General features: G+C 48.6%; 1 protein-coding gene and 1 long non-coding RNA gene across 5 annotated transcripts in view; one reads left to right on the forward strand and one right to left on the reverse strand.

Moving 5' to 3' along the window:
• LOC139054912 (uncharacterized) overlaps nucleotides 1-23,730 on the forward strand; it is a 152,061-nt gene that overhangs the window by 106,758 nt on the left and 21,573 nt on the right. The gene's annotated exons all lie outside the window — the stretch shown is intronic.
• LOC135908127 (very long-chain specific acyl-CoA dehydrogenase, mitochondrial-like) overlaps nucleotides 1-23,730 on the reverse strand; it is a 460,653-nt gene that overhangs the window by 40,734 nt on the left and 396,189 nt on the right. For all 4 annotated transcript variants that reach the window (XM_065439879.2, XM_065439881.2, XM_065439880.2 and 1 more), the window contains one exon: nucleotides 10,814-10,997. In XM_065439879.2, coding sequence (XP_065295951.1) covers nucleotides 10,814-10,997 — 184 coding nt within the window. The remainder of the gene's footprint in view (nucleotides 1-10,813; nucleotides 10,998-23,730) is intronic.

The following is a 23,730-nucleotide window of genomic DNA, read 5'->3' on the forward strand; positions in this document are numbered from 1 at the left end:
AGGCTGGCCAACGTTTCGATAGGTGGACCTATCTTCGTCAAAGGCCTTTGACGAAGATAGGTCCACCTCCTGCCCAACAGCGAAGACAGTCACGGTCGCCTTCACCTCGTCGCTACGCGTCACCAAACCGTGCTCGACCCGCCTTTGATTCCGCTGGAGTCAACGGTGGAAGCCCGCGCCGGGGAAACTGAAAACGGCGACCTCCGGGGGTGAGGCCGCTGTCATGCGAACCGTCAAATATCCTCCGCCGACGCCATCCCCTCGCGACGTACCGCTGACGCCTTCATTCGAAACTGCAAAAAGAACTTCTGCTGCTATTACTGCTTCAATCGACGGTTATCCGGTAACTGCACTTGTCGATACGGGAGCTGACTACTCGGTTATGAGTGCCTCACTGGCCACTCGGCTACGCAAGGTGCTGACAGCGTGGGACGGCCCACATCTGATTACGGCCGGAGGACACCTCGTGTCACCCATTGGATGATGCACCGCCAGACTTGCAATTTCTACTTCGACTTTCGCAGCGTCTTTCCTTGTGCTGCCCAAGTGTTCTCGGCTAGTTATACTGGGCATGGATGTTCTCCAGGAGTATGGGGCGATCATTAACCTTAGTGACTTGTTCGTGACTTTTTCTAACTACGTTTCTTCGGATTCGAGTGTGGAGGATGAACATCACCGCGCGGCTTTACGCGTGGTCGATGACTGCGTGACGTTACCGCCTCGAAGTAGCATCTTCGTCCTCGTTGAATGCCCCCAAGAACAACTAGGAATACGCATTGCCGAAGGTAACCTCTCCATATTGCTGGATCGCGAAGTCGGCGTCGCACGAGGTCTCGTAGAGCTCCAACATAGGCAAACCACGATTCTAGTTACCAACTTCAGTGGCGAATACAAGCACTTTGCGAGGCATACCACCATGGCCTACTTTGAAACGGTGGCCGATTCCAACGCCTGTGCTTCGGTAACGACAATCTCGATTCCGGAACCCAGCGATGTGGACTTGACCAGTCACATCAACGTCAACTCACAGCTAGACCAAAATGAGAAGCAGAGGCTCCTCACTCTGCTATCGTTCTTTAGCGACTGTTTCGCCACCACGTCGAAGGTCAAACAGACTCCTTTAATCAAACACAGAATCATCACTGAACCGACCGTCCAACCTGTTCGCCAACACGCTTATCGCGTGTCGCAAAGAGAACAGGATGCTATTCGTCATCAAGTTAAACAAATGCTCGACGATAATGTCATTCAACCATCGACAAGTCCTTGGTCTTTTCCTGTTGTATTAGTTAAAAAGAAAGGCGGTTCACTACGATTCTGTGTCGATTACCGCAAACTGAACAAGGTCACGAAAAAAGACGTTTACCCACTTTCTCGAATTGACGACTCCTTGGATCGCCTGCGACATGCCCGTTACTTTTCTTCAATGGATCTGCGTAGTGGGTACTGGCAAATTGAAGTTGACGAACGGGACCAGGAAAAAACGGCGTTTATAACAACCGACGGTCTCTACCAATTTAAGGTCCTCCCTTTTGGATTGTGTTCCGCTCCGGCCACATTTCAACGCATGATGGACACAGTTTTATCTGACCTCAAGTGGAACTCGTGTTTAGTCTACTTAGACGATGTCGTTGTTTTTTACACCACGTTTGAACAACACATCCAGCGGCTTGAGGCGGTTCTTCAAGCTATCCGCACCGCCGGCCTCTCCCTGAAGCCCGAAAAATGTCACTTTGGCTACGAGGAGCTCAAATTTCTAGGTCATATTGTCAGCAGCACCGGTGTGCGCCCTGACCCTGACAAAGCCATGGCAGTCGGTCTGTTCCCGATACCGAAGACAAAACACGATGTCCGCCGATTTTTAGGGCTTTGCGCGTATTACCGCCGTTTTGTACCCAATTTTTGTGAAATTGCCGCACCTTTGCAACGACTCATCAAGAACGACGTCACATTTGTTTGGGGCCCGGCACAATCCGATGCCTTCCACGACCTTCAGCAACGTCTACAGACACCACCGATCCCTGGTCACTTTGACACCGAGGCTGACACAGAAGTGCATACTGATGCTAGTAACGTTGGTCTCGGAGCGACACTCGTACAGTTTCAAGCTGGTGTTGAGCGCGTTATTGCGTATGCCAGCCGAACCTTGTCTGCTGCTGAAAAAAACTACTCAGCAACTGAAAAAGAATGTCTGGCAGTCATATGGGCTGTCCAGAAGTTCCGCCCATACCTGTACCGACGCCCCTTCCGTGTCGTCAGCGACCACCACTCCCTCTGCTGGCTGGCGAGTCTCAAAGATCCTTCAGGCCGTCTCGCGAGATGGAGCCTTCGGGTGCAGGAATTTGATGCGACCATCGTCTATAAGTCTGGCCAGAAACACACTGACGCCGACTGTCTCTCCCGCGCCCCCGTCGAACCCGCACCACTAGATACTGACGACGATTCAGGTTTTCTTTGTACTCTTCCGTCTTTGAACCTTGCTCAACAGCAACGCCAAGATTTCGAGCTCCAGCCCTTGATTGAATACCTTGAAGGAAGCCGCCCACAACCCCCACGGCAGTTCGCGCGTCACTTGTCATCTTTCTGCCTACGTGGCGACATCCTATAGACATCCAAGCGGACATCCATAGACATCGAAACGGAACTTTCACCCTGCGGCAACCGCTTTCCTGCTCGTTGTTCCCGCTACTCTCCGCGACGACGTTATACGTGCATGCCACGACGAACCAACGTCCGGGCATCTTGGTTTCACGCGTACTCTCGCGAGGATCAAGCAGAAGTACCATTGGCGCAACTAACAAAAACCATGAAGCAGTACGTCAGAAGTTGTCGAGATTGCCAGCGTCGCAAAGTTCCACCACTGAAACCAGCCGGTCTGCTTCAGCCTGTCCGACCTCCTTGCTCACCTTTTGAACAAGTCGGGATGGATTTACTCGGCCCATTTCCGAAGTCTTCGGCTGATAACCGCTGGATCATCGTCGCCACCGATTACCTCACTCGATACTGCGAAACACAAGCCGTTCAGCGAGCTACTGCTTCAGATGTTGCTAACTTCTTCATCAAAAATATCGTCCTTCGACACGGTGCTCCCGCTGTCGTGATCACAGACCGCCGTGGTACGGCCTTCACTGCCTAGTTGGTCCGATATACCCTGCAGCTGAGCGGGACAACGCACCGTACGGCAACTGCGTATCACCCGCAGACTAACGGTTGAACTGAGCGTCTCAACAAAACGATTGCGGATATGCTTTCCATGTATGTTGCCACGGACTATAAAAATTGGGACGCACTGCTCCCGTATGTGACATTCGCGTACAACACTGCCCTACAAGAAACCGCCGGGTTTCCTCCTTTTCGTCTGGTCTACGGACGCGACGTCACCACTATGCTCGACGTGATGCTCCTACCAACTTCGTCGCAACCTACCGCACCAGATACAGACGCCTTTGTTCAGCGTGCCGAAGCAGCGCGGCACCTTGCGCGGCAACGAATTCTATCCCGACAAAGTCAAGATGCTCGTCGATACAACATATGCCATCGAGACGTCACATACAACCCGGGAGATCTTGTATGGGTTTGGACCCCTATACGTCAAAGAGGCCGGTCAGAAAAAATATTGCGCCGATACTTTGGACCCTACATAGTTTTGCGTCGTCTAAGTCCTGTCAACTACGAAGTTATTCCAGCCGACAGTTCGCACCACTCCCGTAGACCACGTTCCTCTGACATTGTTCACGTTACCAGGATGAAGCCTTACCATTCGCGCTGACTCTCATCCACAAACTTTGTGATGCGGCCCCTGTCGTCTCGTCAGTTGTCTTTCTCATTTCTTTTATTTTGTCCTTGTGGCACTTAACATCTCCCCAACTTTATTTATTTATTTATTTTTTTGGAGGGAGGGGTAATGGCACGCGCTAGTTACGCTAGATGTCGAGGAAGAAGAAGTGTGCGTGGTAGCTGCTGCGAAAACGAACTGTAAACGGCCGTTCGCTTAGAACTGACTGACTGGCTTTTCCTCTCGTGACAATATAATATGGCTACACAAAGTATAACAGTATTTTGTCCATACTTTCTTTTCTATGGTCACGATCCTTCCCATACCATCGATGCGGTTTTGCCTTATACACCAGACACGTCAGAGTGTGCTCCCATTTCAGCCGTCACCCGATATGCCGAGGAATGCCGTCAATTAGCCCAAAAGTTCACCTCCGCTCACCAACAACGACAAAAAGTCAATCGTGATGGCGACGCTACGAATCCAAACTTCGCTCGCGGCACACTTGCCTTGTTGTCCGTGCCTTCTACCATGCCTGAACTTTTGACACAACTTCTTTAGCAGTACGATGGACCATGCCGCATCGACGAACGGAGCTTTCCGGTCAACTATATTATAGAGCCAGGGGCGTAGCCAGGGGGGGGGGGAGGCTTATGGGGCTTGAGCCCCCCCCCCCCCCCCCGAAATTTTTTCGTGCTGTCATGCGCCGCCGACCAAAACAACTCCCGGCGCCGGAAACCATGCTCGATTTTGTCTGGAATGTCCTGAATTCATGCTCGAAAAGACATTTTAGACATTTTAGCGGGAACATAGCGAAATCGGGCTGGATTTCGCGGAAACGCCCATGCATCGGGAGTCACATACCGTAACGCAAGGAGCCCCACCGAGCACAAAATTTCAAGGCCGTTTTGATGGCGAGCGGGCTCGTCTCGGCATCTCGTGGAGGCCGCGGAATCTACCGAGCGCTTGGATTTCAATTCTGAAACTTTGTGGGTATAAAGTTCTCATAACATTTTGATGCGAAAGGTGCATTGACATTTCCAAATTCGTGCTTTAGATTTCCGATTCCGGAATTTTGTGGGTATAATGCTGTTGTAAACATTTCATGCCAAAGGTGCATCGACCTTTCTAAAGTCGTACATCGGGCCATACAACGAGAAAAGCCAAATCAACACACTATCAGACAAGTTGACAAAGCACGCAGCGAGGTCCGATGAGACAAAGCGTTGTGGTGGTTCATTTGTGCCATCAGGTCACAGAAAAGAATATGAATTTTTTTTCACCTGCGCCAAAGCATCCATGTCAAGACACTAAAGCCACCATTGTAACTAAGTTCTTATTTATTTTTCTACCTAGACATTTATTCGCGAGGATACATTAGGCCTCTTTCTCATCTTTTTTATTTGTTATCGCAACCCGCGGGCTGCCAATCCAGCCAGAGCGCATGCGTTTTTCTCGTGCTGCATCGACAACCGCGCGGCGCACTTGGATGCGCGTTCGTTTTTCTCTGGCCGACTGCCTTTTCACCTGGCAGAGTTTTGGACACTTTCTGGCTAGCAGACGAGAAAAAGAAACAATGCATAGTCGCTCGCCGGCAGCATTGCGGGTACTCGACGGATTGCAACGTGTTCGCTTGTGTGCGCAAGGGAGAAAAGCGGGGAGGAAGCGCGCCGCCTTCTGTCGCACGCGATACATTTTGGGAGTGGAGGCAGGGTGGGGGGGGGGGTGCTGTGATCTGTGAATCTGTGGTTGCGCAACCTGTTTATTTGCCTTGTTTGACGCATTATATATAGTGACTTTTTCTTAGGTACGTAGATTTACTGGAGACTTATACGTATATTTAAACATCTTGTTGCGAGGTTTTCTGCATATGCGCAGTGAACTTTGTTTCCAGTGTCAATTTTTGCCCTGCATCACGCTGTATCTTCACATATGTATATTCCATTGTATCTTCGCACTTCTAATGTACGAAGGCGAGTCAAATGAAAGTGATACAACCCGCCCCGCGCAATAATGGTTCGGTTCATTATTTTCGAGGCATGCGCGTAGCACATACGCATCTTATTTACAAGTGACATGCAGAGGTGAGGTTAAATGTTCTTTAATGTTCTCATACACTGGGTTGAACAGGGTTACGTGACACAATGGACACTCCAAAAGTTGAACAGCTTGGTGTCGTGAGGTTTTTGACAAGTGAAGATGTTTCCCAAAAAGAAATCATTCACCATATGGCTGCCGTATGCGCTGAACATTGCGTTTCATTGGCCACTGTGAAGCATTGTAGCAAGCTGTTCAAAGAAGGACATGAAAGTTACAAAGACGATCCATGGCCGGGCGAAAGCCACTGTGCAATCATCCCCAACACAATTGAAAAGGCCGTGGTTGCTCAGTGGCTATGGCGTTGGGCTGCTGAGCACGAAGTCGTGGGATCGAATCCCGGTCACGGCGGCTGCATTTCGGTGGAGGCGAAATGCGAAAACACCCGCGTACTTAAATTTAAGTGCACGTCAAAGAACCCCAGATGAGGGTGACGACATTTTGTCTGCAATTGTGACCGAGGATGACTCATGGTGCCGCTACTACTAGCCTGAAACACTACGGCAAAGCTTACGGTGGAAGCATTTGAATTCACCACTCCCAAGGAAAACAAAGGCCGTCATTTCTGCCGGAAAAGTGTTGACTTCTTTTTAGATCGTTAGGGGCCTTTATTGATCGAATTTTCTAAACCTGGAGAGACTCTAAATCGTTTCAGATATTGTGAAAGGTCGGATCGGCTGCGTGACGCAATCAAGAACAAACGACGTGGAAAATTGAGCATTGGGAACATGCTGCTTCACAACATTGCCCGTTCCTACGTCGCTGATGTGGTTAATACGAAACTGGCAAAGTTCAAGTGGGAAACGTTGCAACATTCTTCATGCAGCCCAGACCTGTTTCCTTGCGTCTTCCACATTTGGTAAAATTTGAAAAAAAAAACTGCTCAAGGGAACCAGATTCGTGTCGGAAGATGACGTGTAGTCATTTACAGATTTTTGAGACAGCAACCCAAGGAGTTTTATGAGACGGGAATTACGCGACTCGTTAGTAGGACAAGTGTCTAAATACTCATGGTGACTACTTTTAAATAAAGTACCCCGTTTATCATTTATTCGCATTGGCTCACTTTCATTTGACTCGCCCTCGTATATTTTGCAGAACTGCTTTTTTACATGTGCTCTCTGTGCGACTATAATTTCGGAGCAATTGCTCGCAATACACGAGCGGTGAAAGCTGCTCCTGCGCAATACATTCTAACAAAGGAAAGCGTCATTGAGATTTTCCCCTGGTCGTTGCATATGTACAAAAATGTAAACAAGGTCGTTGAATGATATATATATATATATATATATATATATATATATATATATATATATATCCCGACTAATTCTGTAAGGAGGAGGCCGAGCGGCAAAGTGAGCCCCCCACGAACGCAATTTCTGGCTACGCCACTGTATAGAGCTGCTTACACCGACATCTGACAAGCGCTGCCGTGGATGGGATGTTGTTCACGTTCGCCACCTGAAACAATTCTATGACCCGCTCGTCTCCACGTTGTAAGGCGCCAGGATGGCTGCTTTTGCACCGGGGGTAATTGTAATGAAGAAGAAGAGCACAAGAACAAGGCCAACCAGATCGTCTGTTCCATGCCTGCAGTGCAATCAGTGGGCCAGCCGAACTGCCAGTGCTTAGCACGAGTGTGAGCCGTTCGGGCAACCAGCTGTTCCTGCTCTGTGTCACCTGCCTTCCCGGTTACGAACAGACGCTACCATCTGAACTGTTCAGTACACCCCATTACACTACAAAGGAAACCCGTACGGGTTTCCTTTGTAGCAATTGCTACGATTGGGTAGTTGTCTCTATGTCCCTTAATTAATTGCTTCTAATTATTGATGGTAGTATGTAAAAATGGCAGTGTATGTTAGCTAATATGACTGACTTTTATGAATCTGACTAAAGCTAATCCAACTTTTTGGTTAATTCGATCACAATCGAAAAAGCCGTCCAGCAACCATACAGTTTTGTAGGCCAGAACTTTCATTATTGCGATCCTGAAACTAGCTCTCACCATAAAATTTGAAATTAACTGGTTAGCATGATAGCACCAGAGTGCAATGGCTGCAGCATCTCTCTTGGCGGGGCTACAGGGCAGTGAATGCATCAAAGGCACATTATCTCCCACCAAGAACCCCCGTTTCGGTCTGTCCCCGGAATATTTCTAAAAGAAAAATGGTAGGTGGCAACAAATTATTGCCGTATTTGCTTCTAATGTGGCACATTTAAAAGCTTAACAGGCTTATCCCGCCTCCTTCTTGCATTTATTTGGTTCCAGAATTTTTTTTTTTCACCTGCTGGAACCATCTTAACCTTTTTATTGCGGGGATTCTCGTGTGCACCGGTGCACTTGCCCGGGCATTTCACCTATTCTGTAGTCCTTAGACTTCTCCCCTTCCACCAGCGATGACTGTTAGGGGTGGCTTTTTCCAGGGACTGGTTAGCGACGGTGGCACTTGGCACTGCTGGCCATGGCAGTCATCTTTGTGACAGCCCACTCCACATATACATTTTCCTCTCGTCTGCCGGCGCCTTTTTGTTTGGGCATTGAGTGCTGGCATTGATTGCTGAGGAGCAGTGTCACTGCTCCTCAGCTTAGCATTGTGAAAAGGAGCAACTCACGCGTGGTCATATTCAGCCAGCCGCACTTATCATAAACCCAAGCCGACAGAGGTTGCCCTAGCTCTCGCGAGCAGGCCCATTGTTCCTCACAAGAGTACACAGCGTAGCTGCAGGGACGTTTTCCTAGCAATGTGTCACGAGGGAAGCCATCCTCCTTTTGCAAAGTGCTATTTTTTGTATTTTTTCTGTATTTTCTGTATTCTTTTCTGTATTTTTTGATCGCCCTTGGTGCGAGAGCAGCCCCTTTTTCACACGCTGCCCCGGGACCGGGTGTTTGTGCAGTGCTAGGTGTATCCTGGACAACTTAGGGCAATTCTTAGGGCAAAAGTGGTGCACCACATTATGCAAGGTGACAGCTCATGTGGTCCTGAGGATCCGAACCCATGGTGGTCAGTACTCTTTGAGGTACCAGACACCCAAGCTATGCCACAAACTCACCCAGCAACTACCCTATTTCACATTTCCATGGGCCCAAACTTTCATTATTTCGGTTTTAAATTAAATTATGTGGTTTTACGTGCCAAAACCACTTGCTGATTATGAGGCACGCCGTGATGGAGGACTCTGAAAATTTCGACCATCTGGGGTTCTTTCACGTGCACCTAAATCTAAGTACACGGGTGTTTTCGCATTTCGCCTCCATCGAAATGTGCCCGCTGTGGCCGCGATTCGATCCCGCGACCTCGTGCTCAGCAGCCCAACACCATAGCCACTGAGCAACCACGGCGGGTATTATTTCGATTTTAAAATTGGCTGTCACCAGATAATTCAGACTTGACTGGTCAGCATGCACACACCTGATCCCCGTGGTGACCCCAATTGCTACCCCTCCAGAAGCAGCTTATGTCTTGGTGGTGTCTTGGTGGTGGTGTGTGCCAGACAGGGAATACATCTGGCACACATCATTCCTTACTGAAGACTCCTATTTGTAGCCTGTCATATAAAGATTTGTGAGTTAATATGGTGGCTCATAACAAATGAGTACTGTATTTACCCAATTCTAATGCGTAACCCCCCACCCCTCCAAAAAGAAGTGATTCAAAAGTTACCTGCGCCACGCTATTGACACAAAACCAAAACTGGATTTGCAACACTACAGTCAGAGCGAACATAGCCATCACAAGATGGCAACAAACAGGGTTCTTGTACACGATGATGATGAGTGTAACAAAGAAGACATGGCACTACATCACCGGTTTCAGTTTTCGATTATGAGAGCTGATTCAAAAGATAAGTTATTTTACATGGTGAGCCAGCAGCAACAAGTCATGTCACATCTTGAAGCAAACTTTTACCAGTTCAAAGGAAATGAGACAAAGGACAAGGAACGTAAAGAGACCACGCCACTGTCACTGCTCGATAAAGAGATAAAATTTTTAGATGGTACCCTTTACCCTTTGTAACGTTTAAACATTGCAGAGATTGTATGACTGTTAAGCTTTCTTAGGCTTTTGTTAAAATTATGGCATAAATACTGCTTGGACGTTTAAAATAAACAATAGGAAGGCAGTGCTTGTCCGTGTCTCTTCACGCTCCTCGTCCTTCATCTCCTTTTCTTTGTGCTGGTAAAAGTTTGCTTCAAGATCATGAACCAACTAACTCACACGAGAGTCCTGCTAAGTCACGCTACGTTTTTGGTGTCGCAGGGAATTGCATGTGTCGCAGGACAAGCTAGTGAAGTGGCTAATATAGGCGTGGGCCACCATCTCGTTTGCAATTATTGCGGAGTCGTTTGAGAAATAGAGATTATCAAACACATAATGGACCATATGGAGGACATTGCAATCCGTAGACAGCAACAAAGTGCTGTCTGAGAGTTATGACAATACACATTGCATATAAATAAAGCTATTCAAGGTAAAAGCTGCTTGTTTCATCTTTTTGCTAATGCCAGAATCGGAGGCATACAATATTTTTGTGGTGAAAAAATTGGGCGAGCATCAGATTTCAATTTTTTTAGCTCTAATGTCATTTCTAGGTCAGTTTTCTACTTTGAACACATAGACTGTTGGTGGGCCCTTGATTTGGGGGCGCAGAAATGGAACAATTACCACCAATATAATCATCAATGTGTTTTGTCTTTTTTTTCTGCCTCTTGTTTACCCTGCCAGATAACTTGAACAATTTTGTCGGTCCCGTCAGCATTTAATTAATGGAAGTTGACTGTATTTACAAGATCTCCTGCTTAGAACATGAACTGAAATGCTATGCGTATCGTACACCATAATGACATGGCTGTCATGCAATGTGGACAAAAATGCAAGCTTAACCAACCAGCTTTCTGCATCAACAACACACAGTAGTGGTATAGAGTAGGTGGCATACCTTGCAGGGCAACAAAGAGCCGCAGGATGTCATTAGCGCCCTCAAAAATACGGAAGATGCGGAGGTCACGCAGGCAACGTTCCAGCCCTGCGTCACGCATGAATCCCATGCCTCCATGGAGCTGGATCGCCTCATCTGTCACGTACCAGGCACACTCAGATGCTGTTACCTTGGTGCTCGCTGCCTGCAACAAGCCACGCAGGCTTTCATTTAGTGCGTGATGAAGCCATGTCATGCAGTTTTCCACCGGCTCTTTAGAAACTACGAGAAGTGATCTAGTGACTTCCCTTAACTAAACTTAATCCAGTAAAATCTCAGTGACACGAATTTCAAGGGGTCGCGTAATATATTCGTATCTCCCAAAATTTGTATCATCAAAACAAACAAAATCAAGAAGAAAATGAGTTTATTTGTGGCAGAAATTATTTCTAATACACTTCTGGATTTTCGTCTTGCCCAAATCGTCAACGATCGCCTTCTGGAAGGCGTAGAAGGGTGTGCACATGACCTCACGAATGTTTTCGCACACCACTGAATGCCTCAGCACGTCGAGAGCAAGAAGTACTTCAGCCGTCGTGGGCTGCCCATTGTGGCAGCTGCAGCAGTCCTCATCTTCTTCCTCGCTGGTCAAATCATCAGGCTGTGATATGGAAGGCTCTTTGGCAATGTCTGCCATGGTACGCAAACCGCAAGTCACGAGGTTGTCGTCGGCAGTGACAAATTCATCCTCGGTGCAAGCAACTCCAAGCTCGTTCCAATCTTCAATTACAACTGTTGGCTCTTGGCTTTGCAAAGCTGCATTTTGAAAAACAGTTGGCGATCGTAGTCGGCAAGACGCGATCCAAACTAATTGCAATGATGTGTACCACATCTAGGATGCTGATGTTCAGCTCCATATCTTTCCACTGCAATTTCGCTCTTCAGAGGCTCTTAAAATGATAAGTGACATTTCGAATGAGGCAGCACCATGTGCAGCACGTTGCCATCGACATTCACTCCCACCTCTGTCACCTCCTTAAACTATGTTAACAAAACTTCCTCAAGCTGCACATGGTGTGCAGTCTTTTCTTCTTTAGTGTTGACGCTGAATCGTTGCACATTTTTCATTATCTGGTCATGCTGACCAACAATTGTGCACAGAGTGGATGGTGCTAAACCTAACTCCTTAGCGAGGTCAGTTCGTTTCCATTTCGGATCTTTGTCCACTCTATTCAGAATGTCTAACTTCTCCTTAAATGACAGAGACTTCCGCTTTCACGACATGCTAGTAATGAACAGATCAAACTCCCAAGATGAGCAAACCACAGCAAAGAATGTGTGAGCATGCAAAATGAACTACTGAAGGCGAGGAAGACAAGTCCGGGGAGCGTCACATATAAAAAAAAAGGAAACTGAGGGCCGGCTGAACACGACGCTGGGGGAAGCGCAGTCTTTTCCTGCCCCACAGAGAACGAACTGGCGGACTGCCCAAGGCTGGCTGGCCGACATGCTCTTGCACGCTTCCTACCTTCCTTCCCTTACGCGCACAGAGCATGGTCCAGTCCGCTCGACTGCCAAATGCCGTTGGTCTGCCGAATATGAATGCTGTTGCTCACGCATTCGTATGATCTGTAGCGGCACAGCAATGCGTTCGGAACAGCCAATGTTTTCCGTACTGTAAGCAATGTATTTTGGCCAGGGAATGTTATGAATTCATATTACACTGAAATTTGTACCAGCTGTGATCATATCATCAGGGTTTTACTGTAGCAGCTACAACCGCCTTGATATGTCTAGAAAGCCCTGCATGGTCTTGGAAAGAACCTCCCCCTCCTTGTCTCTGAAAAGGAAAAAAAAAGCTTTCTATACACATACACCGTGTTTGCAAACAACGGTAGGCACTGTTAATACAGCCTAGGCCTCATAGCCCCGCTGCGCACGCTCTGCCCCCATTCGAAGTCCCCGCTTGTGCTTGCATGCTCAGAAGGTGCTTTTCCTTGCTCTCTCTCTCTCTCTCTTGAATTCTGTGGCTTTCAAATAATAATAACCAAATTGTGCCAAAACCACGATTTGGTTATGAGGCATGCAGTAATGGGGGGCTCCAGATGAATTTTGACTACCTGGGGTTCTTTAACTCCTCAATCTCTCTTTACGAGTCCTGCTTGTTCAAGCCCACGTGTCCCCAAAGCATTTAGATGAGTGTAGCCTGTCTCTGCGGTATTTGTTCTCCCCTTGAGTGTTTTGGACAAAAGCTACTTGTCCGTGGCCTAATTGATGTCTTGGACGAGAGATGGCAGTATGTGCTCAGTGATTTCTTCTATATCTGGAGCGCGTTTTTCGTGCGGCAACCAGCATTTTAAAAATGGTTTCAAACGGTGGTTATGCATGTATTGCCGGCCTATCTTCGGAAAAAGAGGCATTTCTTATTCTTTCTTTTTATTTAGGATGATTCTTCAGACACTGAGGTGACATCGTTTCAGGAAGTGAAGAGAAACGTGATAATGACTAAGGTCGGCAGCTCCTTGGACAAAGAAGACAGAAGCTCACAGCACAATATTGCAACTGCATGTCTGTGGACTAAAAGCGACATGAATAAAATTCCGTGGAAGCCACCACTACAGTAAGCACTCTCTATAAGGAAGTCAACAGTATGGTAAAAAGAATTTATATAGGCGATAATTCAATAGAAGTATTTATTCCACAGATGCTAAAAAAGCAGAGCTTAAATATCGCTACTCTGTGGAACCTCAATGCGGGTGCCACATGGCACATTTATTACCGCGATTTAGCCTGATTGCGCATAAGCACAGAGGAAGTAGTGCATCTTGATTTCGGTGACTTTCAGTATGCGGAAGGCTACACGGAGTAACATTTGCATGTTCTGTTTCGCACAACTTCCACAGTGCCACAGCACCATGGCAGTACCACTCCCTGCTGATAACATGCAGGCACATCATCAAGGAAAGACACTCAAAGGCACCGCGATGGCAATAGCTGGTGACGGTGAAGGTTGCTTGTCCGGCATGCGAGGCACTGAGTGCCTCCGTGAGTGCGCATCCTGTCCTTGCTAGTTGCTGCGGTGCCGTGGCTGCACCGCTCGCTGCTGATAATGTGCAGACGCAGCATCAAGGAAAAGGGTTCACAGGCACTGTGATGGCAATAGCTGGTGATGGAGAGGTTAACTTACTCGGCATGAGAGGCATTGAGTGCCGTCTAAGTGCACACCCACTCCTTGCTGCTAACCCAGTGCCATGGGAGCAACGCTCGCTGCTATAACGTGCAGGCACAGCATCGAGGAAAAGGGTTCACAAGCACCGTGATGGCGATAGCTGGAGAAGTTCTCTTGCTCGGCGTGAGAGGCATTCAGTGCCGCCGTGAGTGCACACCCACTCCTTCGTATTTGTTGCGGTGCTATGCCAGCACCACTTGCTGCTGATGACGTGCTGGCACAGCATTGAGGAAAAGCGTTCACAGGCTCCGTGATGGCGATAGCTGGTGACAGAGAGGGTCGCTTGCTTCGCGCAAGAGGCATTAGGTGCTGCCGTGAGTGCGCACCCACTCTTTGCTAGTCGTCTAGTGCCATAGCAGTAACTCTCACTGCTGATAATGGGCAAGCACAGCATTGAGGAAAAGGGTACACAGGCACTGCGATGGGGATAGCTGGTGACAGAGAGGGTCCCCTGCATGGCGTGATTGGCATTCAGTACCGCCTTGAGTGCGCACCCACTACTTGCTAGTTTCTGCGATGCTATGGTAGCACCACTCACTGCTGATAACATGCTGGCAAAGCATCGAAAAAAAGGGTTCACTGGCACCCCAATGGCAATAGCTGGTGACGAAGAGGGTCACTTGTGTCGTGCGAGAGACGCTGAGTGCGTCGTGTACACGCACTTACTACTTGCTAGTTGATGCAGTGCCATGGCGGCAATGCTCGCCGCTGATGATCACACGTAGGCACAGCATGGAGGAAAAGGCGATGGAGAAGGTCGCTCGCCTGCGTAGTGTGAATGATGCTTGGCAACGCCTCGGGTGCACATATGCCCCTTGCTAGTTCGCTCTTAATGGAGCAGCTTATCGTTATGCTTCGAGTAATTCGGTTTAATATTGCTACGTAGGAAGACGCAGACAAAAAGCTATATAGAAGTATATTTACAAGCAAATATGCCGCACTTGGCGAAAAGGCGACCGCCCGCGCTAGCCTCCAATCCTCGTCGTCGTCTTCACACTGCTCGCCTCTTCGTAATCGCAAATACTGTTCTGTAGCACTTCCCCCGGCGGCAAAAGCGCAGTCACGGATTGACTAAACGCCGGACTCAGAAGCAGTATAGTAGGCCTTGAGCCTACTGACGTGCACAACATCACTAGATGCCAGAGTAGAGGACGAGGTTGAACTCACAGGAGCAATTTCATATGTCACAGGCCCCACCTGGCGCAGCATGCGGTAGGGCCCTGTGTATCGCGAAAGGAGCTTTTCTGAAAGTCCGACCTGATGAGAGGGTGAACACAGGAGCACGAGCGCACCAGGCAAAAACTGTACCCGACACTGGCGGGCGGTGTACTAATGCCGCTGAGTGGATTGCGAGGCCTTCAGTCGAGCACGGGCAAGCTGGCGTGCATGGTCGGTAAGGGCAATGGTGTCGCGCGCATACTCGCTTGTTGAGATCGCAGCAGGAGGAAGTGCCGTGTCTAGGGGCAAGGTCCATTCGCAACCGTACAGTAGATAAAATGGAGAAAATCCGACGGTGTTGTACTGGGAAGAATTATACGCAAATGTGACATAAGGAAGGGCAATGTCCCAGTTGTGGTGGTCCTTGGAAGCATGTTTGGACAGCATATCGATAAGAGTACGGTTTAACCACTCTGTCAGGCCATTAGTTTGAGGATGGCATGAGGTAGTCAGCTTGTGTTGAGTGGAGCAGGAACGCACAATGTTGGTGAAAACTTTCGAGAGGAAGTTACGACCACGGTCAGTAAGCAGCTGTTGTGGTGCGCCATGAAGCAAGATAATGTCAGAAAGTCCGCGACGTCAGTGGTGCAACTGGTAGGGAGAGCCCGCGTGATAGCGTACGGCTGGCGTAATCAGTTGTGACGGCTACCCATTTGTTCCGAGAGGATGACGTGTGGAAGGGACCGAGGAGGCCTAATCCAACACAAAAGAACGGTTCCACAGGGATGGCGATCGGCTGGAGATGACCGGCAGGTAGCACCTGAAGTGTTTTCCGACGTTGGCAGGGATCACAGGCAGCAACATAGCGTCGGACAAAGCGAGCAAGACCAGGCCAATAGAAGCGGCGGCAGATGCGGTCGTACGTGCTGGTTACCCCAAGATGTCCTGCAGTGGGTGCGTCATGCATCTCAAAAAGCAGTCTGTCATACATGTTTTGGCACGACAAGAAGAAGATCAGATTCCTCAGGGAGGAACTTCCTTCGGTACAGAATGCCGCCCTGGAGGACATTTCAGCGACCGGATGCGTCGGTAGGTGTAGAGCGCAGATGCTCAATGAGTGCTCGCAGCAATAGGTCTTGGTACTGCTCATCGGCGATGTTAGCGAAGGCAGACGCAGAGAAAATGCCGTTGGCGGTACTACTGTCAGCATCATCAGGCTTGTCTACTGGGTAGCGAGACAGGCAGTCAGCGTCTTTGCGTAGCCAGTCAGATTTGTAGGTGACAGAATACGAATATTCTTGGAGGCATACGGCCCAGCGACCAAGCCTTCCTGTAGGATCTTTCAGTGAGCATAACCAGCAAAGCATGTGACGGTCTGTGATAACGGAAAAGGGTCGGCCATTTAAGTACGGGCAGAACTTCGCAACCGCCCAAACTAGGACCAGACACTCACACTCAGTGATGGCATAGTTGCGCTCTGAAGGTGAGAGGAGCCTGCTGGGGTAAGTGATAACACGGTCGTTGCTGTGCTGGCGTTGTGCCAGTACTGCACCAATTCCGTGACCGCTGGCATCAGTACGGACTTCGGTAGGCACAGAAGAATCGAAATGGGCCAGAACAGGAGGCGTTGTTAGAAGGTCGATTAGATGCAAGCATGCAGAGGCCTCGTTATCACCTCCTGGAAGAGGGCGTCTCTTTTCAAAAATTCGGTTAGCGGTCGTGCTATGGCAGCGAAATTTTTCACGAAACGGCGGAAGTACGAACAAAGGCCGATGAAGCTGCGCACATCCTTGAGGTACTTCGGAACAGAGAAGTGCATAACAGCATGGCTCTTGCCTGGGTCCGGTTGCACTCCGTTCGCGTCAACGAGATGCCCAAGGACGGCAATCTGCCGACGGCGGAATTGGCACCTTGATGCGTTGAGTTGCAGACTGGTTGGACGAAAAACGTCCAGGACTGCCGAGAGGCACTCGAGGTGCGTAGCGAATGTTGAGGAGAATACTATAACATCGTCCAAGTAGCACAGGCACGTGGACCATTTGAATCTATGAAGAAGGGAGTCCATCATGAGTTCAAAAGTGGCAGGAGCGTAACATAGACCGCACGGCATCACTTTGAATTGATAAAGACCGTCGGGTGTTACAAAAGCAGTCTTCTCGCGGTCGAGATCGTCCACGGCAATCGGTCAGTAGCCGGAGCGAAGGTCAATAGAGGAGAAACAGCGAGCACCGCGGAGGCAGTCAAGGGCGTCATCAATCTGAGGTAGGGGATGCACGTCCTTTTTGGTAACCCTGTTAAGGCGCCGATAATCCACGCGAAAGCGCCATGAGCCATCCTTCTTTTTTACCAGTAAAACAGGCGATGCCCTTGGACTACATGAAGGTTCAATAATGTTCTTAGCAAGCACTTTGCGAATTGCGTGAATAACTTGACTCTCAGCCGGTGACACTCGACACGGGCGGCGATGAATAGGAGGGGCATTGCCGGTATTCATGCGATGTTTAACACCTGTAGTTTCGGCCAAGTGACGATCCTTAAAGTAAAAAATATCGTGGTAGGAAAACAGGATGCGGTAGAGCTCACGAGTGTGCTCGGACAGCATGTCGGGCACAATTATTTTCTGTAAGTCGGCGATGGTACAAGTTGCTGACTGCGATGGTAGAGGAGGATTGGCTGAATTGTCGTCTACTGTAATAGAGGCTACTGAGTGATCCTCGATTGAGTAAAGCTGGGCCAGAGACATCCTGCGTGGCAGCACTTGTGTCGTCAAGCCAAAATTGACCACTGGCAGACATACGCAATTTGCCGTAATAGATAAAACTGTATGAGGTACTGTGATCCCGTGTGTAAGGAGGACGTCTTGCATAGGAGCAGCGATGTAGTGACCATCGGGCACTTGTGGGGATGACACTAAGTCAGTGCCGAAGGTGGCAAGCGAACGAAGTCGATGGAACTGAGGCGACTGGCGTGTGGTTCAGCGAGCTCCAGAACAGGCAGGTCAAGGTGGAGAGTACTGGTGGAACAATCGATGAGAGCTGAATGTGTGGATAGGAAGCTGAGGATGATGTAGTGGGGACAGTGGGTGATGACTGTGAATAGCACGATAGTGGAGCGATCGGCGAAGGAGACGCGCGCGGCACACGTACCGATTACGGGGGCTGTTCCGCCATCGGCGACACGGACAACGGGCGTCATGGCGTGTGTGATTATTATTTTCTTCAGGCAGTTACGAAGGTCAGCACTTATTACCGACAAATGCGCCCCAGTGTCGATAAGAGCAGATACAGAAACACCGTCGACTTGCACGTCAAGAAGGTTCAGATGAGTGGGCAACTTCAGTAGAGGATTTGGCGGCGTAGGGAGCAATGGAGCGTCACCTCGAGGCGCTGCAACGTCTAGTTTTCTGGCTGGGAGCGGCGTCCGAAGGGAGTCGGCGAAAAGGAGCGACGAGGCTGGGGAGAGCGACATTGTCATCGTTGGGGCCAAGGCGAACGAGAATAGGGGCGGTTCGGCGCAGGAGAATCAGTGGCGGCATTATCGGAGCGTGCGGCATAGGGACGAGAAGGGCCACTTGGGAGGCAAGAGTAGGCAGTATAAGTAGACTGGGTCAGGGAACTCCAGCGACTGCGACAGTGCCGAGAAATGTGCCCGATTTGACGGCAGTGAAAACAAATGGTCTTGTCAGCAGTGCGCCCTTCAGATTGGTCGCGGAAACGTTGTGGGTAATAAGATGTGGGACGGGGCGGAATCGAAGAAGCTGGGTGGGTATCAGGGCGATGGGCCGAGCAGATGGCGTGAAGACCCGTGTTTTCGAACTCCTGGGGGACAGAAAGTGAGAGAGGCACAAAGGAGAGATGCCTCGACCTGCACCACTAGTGTATCGCAGGTACTCCTGGCGGACAACTGCCTGAATCAGGGAAACCGTGACTGCAAGTGCGTTGGTGGGGCTGGAGTCGAAAGCAGCCGGACAGGTGGCCTCAATCTCCCGCCGGACAATCCTGGTAATATCGCCAATGTTTTTAGGACGAGGAGCGTCAGCACAGGAAGATGTCGCTGGGGTGTTCGGCAGACGGGCAAATTGCTGGTCAATATGTCGGCTTTTAGCGAGTTCCAGGCAGTGGCACTCTTCTATAACTGTATCTACCGTCGCGACGTTGTTGAATACGAGCAAGTTGAAGGCGTCATCGGCAATGCCTTTGAGGATGTGGGATACCTTGTCTGACACAGTCATGTGTGCGTCAACTTTGTGGCACAGAGCCAAGACATCTTGAATGTACGTGACCTAGGGCTCTGTTGACGTCTGTACACGGCCGAAACACGCCTTCTGCGTGGCAAGTTGGTGAGGGTAGGGGTTGCTGAACAAGTTTCGGAGTTTTTGCTTGAGCGAACCCCAACTGGTGAGCTCATCTTCGTGCGTCCGAAACCAAACTCGAGGTGTGCCACCGAGGTAAAAGACTACGTTGGCGAGCATGATAGTAGGGTCCCACCGGTTATTGCGGCTGACGTGTTCGTACAGGCTAATCCACTCTTCGACGTCTTCCCCATCTTTGCCCGAGAATACGCCAGGATCACGGGGAGCGGGGAGAGTGATGTAGGTCGTCGAAGTGGCAGCAAGTGTCAGAGCCGGCGAAGTCGAGTTGTCGCCGGGAGCCATGAAGGAAGGCTCGACGTACCATCCACTGCGAAGCTCCATGACGAGGTACAGGAAACGTCCACCTCCACCAGATATGTTACGTAGGAAGACGCCGACGAAAAGCTGTATACAAGTATATTTACAAGAAAATACGCCGCACTTGGCCAAGAGGCAACTGCCCGCGCTAGCCTCCAATCATCGTCGTCTTCACACTGCTCGCTTCTTCGTCATCACAAATACTGTTCCATAGCAATATGCATATGTTTGAGTAAGGACTGGAAGTAGATTTAAATAAAGTGATAAATTGAGTAAAACAATTTGGTTATTACAAGAAATCACTGTATTTCTTGTTGTACCCTATAAGAAGATTACTTTAAGCTTCTGAGCTAAATAGTTATAATTGGTGCTTTCCAGAGGATGGATGACCTGGTTTTTATGGCAGTTGATGAAGCCAAATGGAAAGGGACTCACGTAATCCCTTGTTTTGAGCTGTACCAAACCCTCCCAAAGCTATATTAATCAAATAAGGCATTGTTAGCATGCACAGCTAATGTGACAAAGAAAAAAATTCTGTATATATTTCCTCCATTATTTTTGTTGATAATTAGCAGGTGGCTGGTGCACTTATTTAGTGCACAGTTAACTTCAGTACCCTACTTTTATTCATTCTATGAGTTGGGTATTATTTCTGCCAGAGAAACCAGCTTCTTATGACATGGATATTCGCAATCAGCAATAGAATAAAGAAAGCTTTCTGAGTAAGAAATTTTTTGATAAAAAAATATCGTGAAGGGCTTCATGTGCACCCAATGCATGCTCTCGCATTACGCCCTCATTGAAATACGACCAAATGCAACAGTAAGCCTAGCTCGCTGACTGCCCCAGTCACCGCTGATGGCGCTTGCAATCTGGCCACAGCTTGTGATAGTGCACTTAGTTTTGACAACACAATTCATGTGGGCTAAAATAAAATCGTTTTCTCAGTGTCGTCAGTGTGAATAGCAAACGAAATGTACCACTTGCAAGCAAGCTGTGCCGCTTTCCTGAGACAACTGGTATTTGCTTTCCATCGGCGAGATGAAATGCCATCGGATGGTGGCTTTCAATCACACAAGTCGTTTAGTACTGGGTGCTGCTTTACGAAACAGGTCTACATTTGATATAATTTTGTTCTATTAATTATTATTTCATGTGAAAAATACTGTAGCCGATCTCTATGTTGCCATGAGGGGCGATAGAAGCGATCACCTCGGCTTGGTCGTGGGACTGGCAAGGTAACAGCCCTATGGCTGTTACCTTGCCAGTCTCACTATCAAGGCAATTTGCACGGCTAGTCATGGCCGTTTGGTCACTCTGGCCATCCTACAATGGTACCCAAAAAATTTGTGTTTTTCTGGCATCCGATTTGAGGCCCCATTTTGTCAGAAGTTCTTATCAATTGTTTCGGTGGTAGTTGGGACAAGTCAGACGCCGAATCATACTGCGTGCCTCCTACTTGTACGGGGAAAGCATTGCCAAATTCGTGCTTGTGTATATGATCACCTCTGCACATATTATTCGTGCGTGGAAATTAACCTGTATTTATGACATCCACACTACCATTAATGCAGCGGTGACTGCGTGGCCTGCATACGTGAACGTCTGCTAGGCTATCTGCACAGCTAATGTGATGTGCTTTGAGCTGCACCTGCTCTCTTGACCTACATTCAAAGCTAATCCTAACCAAGCTTTGCCACAGTGCAGTAATAAATTGTAATGAGATGCAATCAACGATCGTAAGCACCCTTGATGACTAATGCACATCATGCAAAAGAAGATAGAAGCTTAACTGTAACGGAATGTGTGGCACATACCGTATTTACTCGATTGTAATGTGCACCCATTTTCCGTGACCAAAAAATGAAAAAATTAAAACCTCGATTCTAATGCGCAACCGTTTTTCATGCCCCCCGAAAAAGAAAAGAGTGCAATACCGCACACCTCATGCTTTCATATAGAAATACTATTTTCTCTCATTTCGAAAAAAACAGATTTCTTCCCAATACACTAAAATTGCGATGAATAAAAATACAAATAGAAGGGCATACTTTGCCGTGAAGATTTTCACTGCATCGGTAGAAGTCGTGTGGGGTAATAGATATCACTCGTCATCGCTATCAGACAACTCCTTATCGCTATCAATAGACCAAAGCATTTCATCCTCGGTGCCGTCTATGGCATTCGAAGTCCCGCACTTTTTAAAAGCCTTTTTGACCATGGCAGACGGGATCGTGCACCATGCATCTTTCACCCATCCAGCAAAGTCCTGCAGTGATGCCCGCTTCATATGATTGGCGGGCGTGAATTCGTGGCAGCCACTGACAAGCCATTCGGTGTAGAGCGCCTGAATTCTATCTTTCACTGGCTTGTTCAAACAAACATTGAGCGGCTAGAACTGCGATGTCATGCCGCCAGGTATCACGACAATGTCGGTGTCATGCAGCCAGCTTGTCTTTGACGTGCTGGTCAAGGTGGCACCTGAACTTGTGGAGCCCAAGCATCCAACATAGACCCAAACTGCCGCCGGGTCTCTTCCGCCAAATGTTATCAATCCAGTCAGCGACAAAGTGCGTGGTCATCGAACTTTTTCCATTACATTTGCCTGCACAATCAGGCCACTTGGAAACACGATTCATTTTGGGAGTGTCTTCCGTTTAAAGATAAGATACGGGGGCAGCTTGTGCTCATCCGCATTGCAACAAAACATTGTGGTGACTCTATTTTTTTTGTGGCCAGAAGATAAAATGTGCACTTGCTTCACCCGCTTCTGTTCAAAGGTTGTGGTGGCAGGCATGTCAAAGTAGAGCGGCGTCTGATCGGCATTTACAATCTGTCCGAAGTGGTAGCCGTTTCTATGGCAAAACTTCAAAACGTACCACTGAAAACTGTGCAATTTCTGTTCAAATTCTTCGGGCAATTTTTGGCATATCCCTGTCCGCCTTCGAAGAGAAAAGCCTTTTCTTTTCATAAAATTTGATAGCCAGCACCTGCTCGCTTTGAAGTCACTCCGCATTAGCCCTTACTGCAGGGCTAACTGAACCGCCCATACTTTGAGCAGATTGGTCGTTACAAGCCGCTGTGCCGCTCGCTACTCTTGCACGTAGTTCTCAAGCAGCTCTTCTATTTCGGCGAAGCGGCCCTGCTTTGGTCCACTGAAACCCTTCCTTGTTGCTTTTGTGGTGAAAATATTATCCTTCTGTTTGCACCAGTCCCGCACACAAGTTTCGGGAACTCCGAGCGCCCATGATGCAGCCCAATTTCCATCCGTCTCCACACACATAACTTTCCTTTTAAAGGCTGCATTATGGTGGACTCGGCGTGTCTTCGCATTTGGCGCTTCCATGCTGATTGAATAACCACAGAAAACGAGAACACAGGCAGTAGACTAGGTTACACCAGCACCTGGTTACACATACAACATGGAGGTATGCACATGGAGGAAGCTAAGGCAGCTAGGCTAGAAGTGCGTAAGAGGCCACCATTTTTCTAATGCTGATGGCAATATGGTAACGCGGATTTAGGGTCGTACTCGATTATAACGTGCATGCAATTATTGGACCCGTTTTATCGGAAAACAGGTGCGTGGTAGATTCGAGTAAATATGGTATACAATGAGCTGGTAACAAAATTGAACTTGAGCCTTTTACAGTAGCAGCTTATTACTTGCGACGGTTTTCATCAAGAGGAAACCTATGAAAACTTCAGCCTTTTGCATCGTTTGGCGCAACCCACTACAATGCAGCTTGTTAGCATGCTGCATTTCCATTGTTGTAAAACTTAATTGCACACATGTATCCGCAATATCTAGCCGCTAATGAAGTTGGCACGGCTGCTCGGCAGTGGTGCGCCTACCATGCGAAAGTCACTCCCGACAACGAC

Source organism: Dermacentor albipictus, chromosome 1, assembly GCF_038994185.2.
Source record: "Dermacentor albipictus isolate Rhodes 1998 colony chromosome 1, USDA_Dalb.pri_finalv2, whole genome shotgun sequence".
Lineage (NCBI taxonomy): Eukaryota > Metazoa > Arthropoda > Arachnida > Ixodida > Ixodidae > Dermacentor > Dermacentor albipictus.